The 7,926-nt window shown below is 42.0% G+C and overlaps 1 protein-coding gene across 1 annotated transcript in view; it reads right to left on the bottom strand.

Annotated features, from left to right (window-relative positions):
• Positions 1-887, bottom strand: part of EMC2 (ER membrane protein complex subunit 2) — a 59,161-nt gene extending 58,274 nt beyond the window's left edge. The window contains exon 1 of the mRNA XM_042463440.1: positions 763-887. Coding sequence (XP_042319374.1) covers positions 763-802 — 40 coding nt within the window. The 5' untranslated portion in view covers positions 803-887. The remainder of the gene's footprint in view (positions 1-762) is intronic.
• Positions 888-7,926: the final 7,039 nt, after the last annotated feature.

The following is a 7,926-nucleotide window of genomic DNA, read 5'->3' as shown; positions in this document are numbered from 1 at the left end:
TCTAGAGCTGATGCTAAGGGATCTTCAATAGATTTGAGGTTATTATTCTTAAAGAGGTCTTTAATTTGATAAATCCCTTTTTCTTCCCAACCTTTAAATTGCCAAAATTTATCCACGTGAAAAAAGTTTGGATGCTGTAAAAACGGACAATTGGGTGACAAATCTGGAGAGAGAATCCCTTCCCATTTTTGCCAGATCTCAATGGCAGTTTTAAAACAAGGGTTGTTCAGCCCTTTAATCTCCTTACTTTTAAAACGAATTCACTATGGAAAGTGTGTTGATCTATATATACTAAGGGCGCAAAGAGACAGGCCAAAATAAAGCAGCTTTGGGTCACTTTGGAGGAATGCTAAGAGATGTATGAGCCACTGCCTTGCTGGGGCTGAGGGAGCGGGACTTGCCCATGGCGACCCTGAAGCGAGCCCATCATGGGGTTTTCTGGGCAGGTTTCCTGCCCTGGCCTTCCTCTGAGGCTGAGAGAGTGTGACTTGCCCAAGGTCACCCACTGGGTTTAAACGGCCGAGTCAGGAGCCGAATTAACGGAGCCTGGAGAACGCCACTTAAAGCTCGGTTGCGGGGGAGGGTTGTCTGTGAGCCGCCTCGGGTCCCTTCTGGAGAAAGGCGGCATACAAATGAAGGAAACAGAAACAGCCGGAGGCCCGAGAAAGGCGGCTGGCTGACAGGCCTCCTCGGAGTAAGGGCTATCTCCCCTCAGCCACACACACAGCAACCTCCCTCCTTCCCTCCGGAGAAGCGCTTTACCTTCCCAGGTCACATCGTACATCTCCGACACCTTCGCCATTTTGTCCGGCACCCGGCTCACGTGACTGCGCCAAGCCCCGCCTACTCACCGCCGCATGTCGATGCCTTGACAGCCGCCTTCTCCCCGCCTCCCTCTCGCCGGTTTAACCAACTCCGCTCGTGATTGGTCACCTTGCCAGTCACACTCTCACACCCGCGTTAGTGATTGGTTGAGCCGGAGAGAGGGGGCGGGGAGAAGGTGGCTACTCGCTCTGGCGTCCGCCTCAGGCTTGGCTGTCAAAATTCCGAAATGTGAACGTGATTGGTTGAAACGGCGAGAAGGAGGCGGGGAGAAGGCGGCTACTTTCTTTGGAATCCGACTGAAAGTATCTTTGTCAAGGATCCGATATGCGAACGTGATTGGTTGAGACGGCGAGAAGGGGGCGGGGAAAATCCGGCCTCTTCTCCCTCAGGAGGCTGCCTCAGTCTACCGAAGGCTTGCTGTAAAAGCTTCCGAACTCGAACGTGATTGGTTGAGACCGCGAAAAGGGGCGGGGAAAATCGGCTTCTACCTTTGAAGTCCACCTCAGTCTACCGAAGGCTCGCTGTGATTGGTTGAGTTTGAGAGAAGGGGGCGGGGAAAAGGCGGCTTCAGTCTGTCTTTGCGTGAGGGTGAGGGAAGGCGAAGGAAGTGGCGGTGCTTCCTCTTCTTCTCTCAGGCTGACTGTTGGGAGAGAGGGGTTGAGCTCTTCCCTCCTCAGAAACAACTAAAGGTCCCAAACACACTGCAGCGATGATCCAATCTGAAACTGCTTTCCCTTGCTCAGTGTCAGGGAATTCTGGGAACTGTAGTTTTGTGTGACACTTAGCCTTCTCTGTCAGAGAATTCTGGTGCCACAATAAGCTACAATTCCCAGGATTCCACAGCAGCACTGAACCAGGATATAAAGTGGCCTCAAACTGGATCTTTAGGGCTTCTATTTAAAAATATTTAAACACTCAACAGATCTTCCAGGGAATTTACAAAATCAAGGAAATGTCAAAAAGAAGAAGTAAAAGAACAGGTGGAAAAAAGAAAATAAATGCTTAAACTACATTTAAAAGACTGCATTTTTGCACCTATTTATTACTACTGCTGCCACTACTAGCTATGGACCTGTGTGTTACTACTTCCATGTCTTTTATGTCTTAAAATATTAATAATTATTTAAATACTGTTATAAAAAACAGTTTCCAGAGAGTTTACAAAAACTGAGAATGTTCAAAGAAGAAGAAAAAGAACAGGTTAAAAAGAAAAAGAAGGTTTAAACTACTGTACACTCAAAAGGCTGCTAACAAAGCATTTTCTTTGCACCTGTTTATTATTACTACCACTACCACTAGTAATCTACCTTTGTGTTACTATTACTATTCACTTTTATGTCTTTAGGGCTTCTGTTTAATTGAAACATTTAAATACCATTTGAAAAGGCTGCCAGCATATCGTTTTCTTTGCACCTGTAGACTACTACTACTTCTACTACTATTCACTGTCATTTCTTTTCTTAGTACATCTTTGCCATTCTCCTTTATTCTCCTCAATTGAATCATTGTACATTTACTACTGATCACAAGGATTCCAGTCACTTCACATATATTACAGATAGGGTTTATGTGAGAGCGAGTGTGGTGTAGTGGTTTGAGTGTTGGACTAGGGCTCTGGAGACCAGGGTTCAATTCCCAGTTTGGCCATGAAACCGACTGGGTGACCTTGGGCAAGTCACACTCTCTCAGCCTCAGACGAAGGCAATGGCAAGCCTCCTCTGAACAAATCTTGCCAAGAAAACCCCATGATAGGTTTACCTTAGAATCACCATGTTGGAAACAACCTGAAGGCTCACAACAACAACAACAAAGGGTTTATGTCAGTCATTTCATTTTGTAGCATTTCTTTCATTTCAATGTGATATAGGTCACTGCACTCATTCCAGTAATCTGCAAGGACACAAATACATTATTTCTATACAGCGGGCCCTTGGTATCCACTGGGGTTTGGGTCCAGGACCCCCTTTGGGTAAAAAAGTATCTGAATGCTCAAGTCCCATTAAATACAATGGCATAGTAAAATTGTGTCCCTAATATAAAATAGCAAAATCAAGAGTTGTTGTTTGGAATGTATACATTTTTAAAATATTTTCAAACCATCCGTGGATTAAAAACAAATCTGTGGATACGGAGCACTGATTGCATTAAGCAAGGAGAACAGAAGCAGAAGGGCACTGATTTGCTTAGAGCTACATGATATGTTCATAGTTGTGGGAAGGTTTAAACCACAGACCCAGCTTACAGCTTTAAATCTTAGTCACTAAATGCAATTGACACAAAATCACACGCAACAACATTAAACCCCATGATTGCGTTCAGATTGCCATTGGATTATACTTCCAATTTCCCTTGTCTGATAAACTCCTCTGTGAAACGTATCCTTTAGGAAAGAAGAGCCATGACTAAAGCCCCATCTAGTTTGGTAGTGTGTTGACACAAGTGCCAACCATGGGATGCTTGCTAGTAGGAATGAGGGCACCTTCAGCCTCCATTACATATTCCCCACCTCTGGGACTGGAGGTGCTATATAGCCAGTCAGTCAATTAACACTAGTGGGCTTAAGGACATTACTGCACATGTCCTTTTCTTGCTGCAATTGCTCTTGTCGATGAAAATGGAATTGTACCTGTCTATATAATAGCCATCATAACATATCTTTGCAATGGCACAGCTGGGGGCTGCTATTGCCACCATTGTGCTCTCTTCCTGATTCCCCCTTTACCTCCTTGCCTCCCTACCCTATGCCCTACCTAGAGTTTATTTTATTGTTACTGTATTTATTTTAACTTTTTCATGCAATTCCACAGCACTGCTACTGAAAGCCAGGATGAAAAGGCAATCAACTTGCTTGGGAATAGCAAGAAAGAGGAGGAAAGGGAGAATACTAAATGACTGCCAATATCACAACTGCCTTGGCAGTGATGTTTTGCACCTGGGACTACAGGCCATTGGGAGGTTGTTGATGGGTTTCTCCTTGTCAATAAAAAGAGACGCCCTAAGCATGATTGATCACAAAATCATGAAAAACTATGAGTGACCCTTAAAGACATGGGAGTGCCAACACATCTGATAGTCCTGATGAAAAATCTGTACTGTTAGAATATGGAGAAAGAAAATGGTTCCCAGGTGATAAAGTGGTCAAATAAGGCTGTGTATTATCATCCTCCTTGTATGCAAAAAATATCATATGAAGACAGTATCGTGAGAAAAAGGAGGAGTGAAGACAGGACGAAGGGACATCAACAATCTAAGATATGCAGGTAACACCTTGTGGAAAACATCACAGACTTGGAACAATTACTAAGGAAGGAAAAAGAAGAAAGTGCAAAGGCAGGCTTCATGTTGGACATAAAGAAAAGCAAAAGTAATGACCACAGAGGAACTACACCAATTAAACCTCGACAATGAAGAAAGTGAAATAATTAAAAGAGTTCTTATACATTGAATCGAACACTGATCAGAATGGAGACTGAAGTCAAGAAATCAGAAGAAGACTAGGAATTAGAAGGAGCAGCTATGAAAGTACTAGACAAGATTCCTATGTGTAACGATATAACTCTGAATACTAAAGTGAGGTTTGTCCAAGCCAAGCCATTGTTTTCCCCATCAACCTGTATGGATATGACAGCTGGACAGTGAAGAAAGGAGATAAAGAGATGTGATACTGGAAAAGTGATGCCGGAGAAGAGTGCTGAGGATACCATGGACATCCCAAAAATGACAAGTGGGTTCTTGAGCAGAAAAGAGCCAGAAATTTCCCAGGAAGCCAAGATGACCAAACTGAGGCTATTGTACTTTGGCCACATCATGGGAAGGCATGACTCAATAGAAAAGACAATAATGTTAAGGAAGCTAGAAGGCAGTAGAAAGACAGGGAGACCACATGCCAGATGGATACTGTATATTCAATTAGGGAGACCATGGACATGAACCTACAAGATTTAAACAGAGCAGTAGAGGATAAGGGGTCTTGGAGATGTCTCATCCATAGGGTCGCCATGAGTTGAGGACAACTTGAGGGCAGTTAACAACCATCACCACCATGGGGGACACAGCAGCTTCAGGTCAGAGGTGTTGTCATGCAATAAGTATCACTAAAGCTGCTTTTTTTTTTCTGGGTCTAATTGTGGTTTAAAATCCGCTTGTAGTATTCTCCCAAGCCCATTAATTTATCTAAGTCGCTTTCCATGCTGACAAAGTTGGCAGCCATCACTGTATCTTTTGGCAGTGAATTACACAGTTTAACTATGCACAACGTGATGAAGACCATTTTATACATCCTGAATATACTTCAGGAAATTGCCCAGAGTACTGGTATGATGCAAAAAGGATGAGATTTTCTAATCTTCCCTCAGTGCTTCTTTCCTAGCCACTTTCTTCACAGCATGCATAATTTTATAAGCCTCTATCATGTCTTGCCTTGCCTTTTTTTCAAAGCAGAAGGGCCCCAGCTGTTGTAGCATTTCCTTCTAGGGAGAAGTGCTCTAATCCCATGATCATTTTGGTTTCCCTATTCTGTACTTTTTCCAGGTTAATAATATTCTATTTCAGATTTCATGACCAGAATTATACACAATATTGTATTTCAGAAGTGGTTGAATCATGGATTTGTCCAAGAACCAGGGACCACCGTGCCCAAGCCCCATTATAACAGAGGCACTTAGTCTGGACCCTCCCCCTTCCCAAAATCCTGGCTACGTCCCTGCAAGAACAATAAGATATTCATAATTTTATTTTCTGTTCTTTTCTAATTATCCACACTGTAGAATCTGCACACTGGAGCAACACACATATATACTTGTACTCATTGTGTCAGGGCACAATGGCCTTGTCACAACCTGTCACAATTCTGGACTATGCTGATACATGATAGTTGTATTCACACATAATTTTACCACTGCTGATGCTCATATTTTGTGTGCTATCTTCCTTTTCCTTGGTTGGCTAATCAAACCTGTGCTGCAGAGGTACCAAATGTCCAATATTTTAATTGGATACATAGCGAGAGATATTTAATAGTAGTGATTTCATTCCTGGAACAAACTCGCACATATGCTTTTATCAATAGCTTGCATAGTCATGAAGTCCCACTGAGAAATATAAGAACACCCACTCAATTTATTTTTGTTGTTTCTAAAACATGTAGCAAATTCTAGCACATGATTCCTCCCCCCCTTTTTTTTATGTTCACCAATTTTGACTGGACAGTTTCACCCCTGCATTATATCTATTACAACATATATCAGAAAATAGGATAAAATGTATACACCCTGCTCCACAATTTCTCCATACTCATTAATATCCTTGTGAAAAAATTGTACCAAAACTCTAAACTTCTTCTATTGTCCTTATAGTTTCTGTTTTCCACTCAGGTATACAATTGATTCAGGGAAATAGAAATGCTTGATAAGATTTTTTCTATTATTATTACCATAGGACTGGTCTGCATAGCCATGTTTAGCACTTTTCTATTGACAATGGTTTTTCCTTTAATTTCAATATAAAAGTGATGGGATGAAGGCTGTATCTACACAGCAGAATTAATGCAGTTTGACACTGCTTTAACTGCCATGGCTCAATGCTATGGACTTCTGGGATTTGTAGTTTTATGAGATATTTAGCTTTCTCTGCCAGAGAGCTCAGGTGCCACAAGAAGCTACAAATCCCAGGAATCCATAGGGCGGAGCCATGACAGATAATGTGGTGTCAAACTGCATTAATTCTGTAGTGTGGCAGCATCTGAAATCTTCAACTGAATCCGTATTTTTGCAGTGGTATGGTAAATAAGAAGCTGAACCTGTCTGTGGTCAAGGAGATGCAGACAGGGTTTTCACTGCACTTTAAAGTACATGCACACCTCAGTAACTTAAGACAGCCTCTGACACAGAAGCTCTTTTTTTTACATTGTCCTTTTACGTCCCCCAGCCCCCCTTTCCTCTCTGTCCTCTGTCTAGTTGGAGGTTTTTTTAACAGCTCTGACATTGGGAGAATGGTGAAGGAGGGCTGGAGAAATGCAGACCTTCATTGGGTTGCAGCAGCATATTTGCATTCAACAAGGCAATAAAAGCTTGAGCTGACAACGACTATAACCTAATTGCCCCCTTGAGGCCCTGTAGTGGGAGTAAGGCAGAATATAATTGAATAAAATAATTAATAATCATAATCATATATGCCTGCCTACAACAGATAAGGTACGGTAATCAGCAACTTTTTCTAGAATCTAGAATGCTATTTATAAATAGCAAAACAGAGAGAAACAATGAAAGCAGATGAGCCTGTCTCTCTAGCTGCCACTAGCATGTTAAAAACACATCAATCTGAAAGTCTGTCCACCAAAATGGAAATCATAAAGAAAATGTAAGCTAGTGAAAGAAAAATACCAGAATACATTTCGGGAGAAGCCTGCAAGTGTTTTGTTGTTATTGTTGTTGTGTGCCTTCAACTTATTTCCAACATATGGTAACCCTAAGGTGAACCAATCATGGAGTTTTCTTGGCAAAATTTGTTCAGAGGAGGTTTGCCATTGCTTTCCCCTGAGGCTGAGAGCATGTGACTTGCCCATATAGGTTTCATGGCCAACCTGGGACTCCAACGCTCAAACCACTATGCCACACTGGCTCTCCTAGTGATGTCTAGAAGGTTCAAAATATTTAAGGTTCACCTGATCTGGTTATTTCGTTGCACATGTATGTACTGTTTGTTCTGGATAAAGAGTTGGCTAAAAATATTAAATTGATTTTCTCTTATGTTGTTGCAAAAACCTATCACTATTCTTTCCACATTATTTCTGCTTATGGTGCCAAATGTCCATGAACACATCCGCTTTGTTAACTGAAATATACCTGTAGAGTCTTTGAAAATGTGTGTGAATGAACCCTCAACTAAGAGTTATAAACTGCCCATAAGGGAGGCAGATTCAGTGGAATCCATTGCTATTAGAAAAACCTGCTTGCTACACAGCTGTTTCCTGCAGCAAAAAAGTGGGCAAGGTTTGGGCGTACCACCTCAAAATTCTGAATTATGGCACTCTTGGGTCATGTCTTCTTTGATAGAGCTGGAATGCCATGATCTAATTCCTTTCTGTTCTGATATGGTATCCTA

This window comes from Sceloporus undulatus, chromosome 4 (assembly GCF_019175285.1).
Source record: "Sceloporus undulatus isolate JIND9_A2432 ecotype Alabama chromosome 4, SceUnd_v1.1, whole genome shotgun sequence".
Classification (NCBI taxonomy): domain Eukaryota; kingdom Metazoa; phylum Chordata; class Lepidosauria; order Squamata; family Phrynosomatidae; genus Sceloporus; species Sceloporus undulatus.
This window is presented reverse-complemented; position numbering and strand designations above follow the sequence as displayed.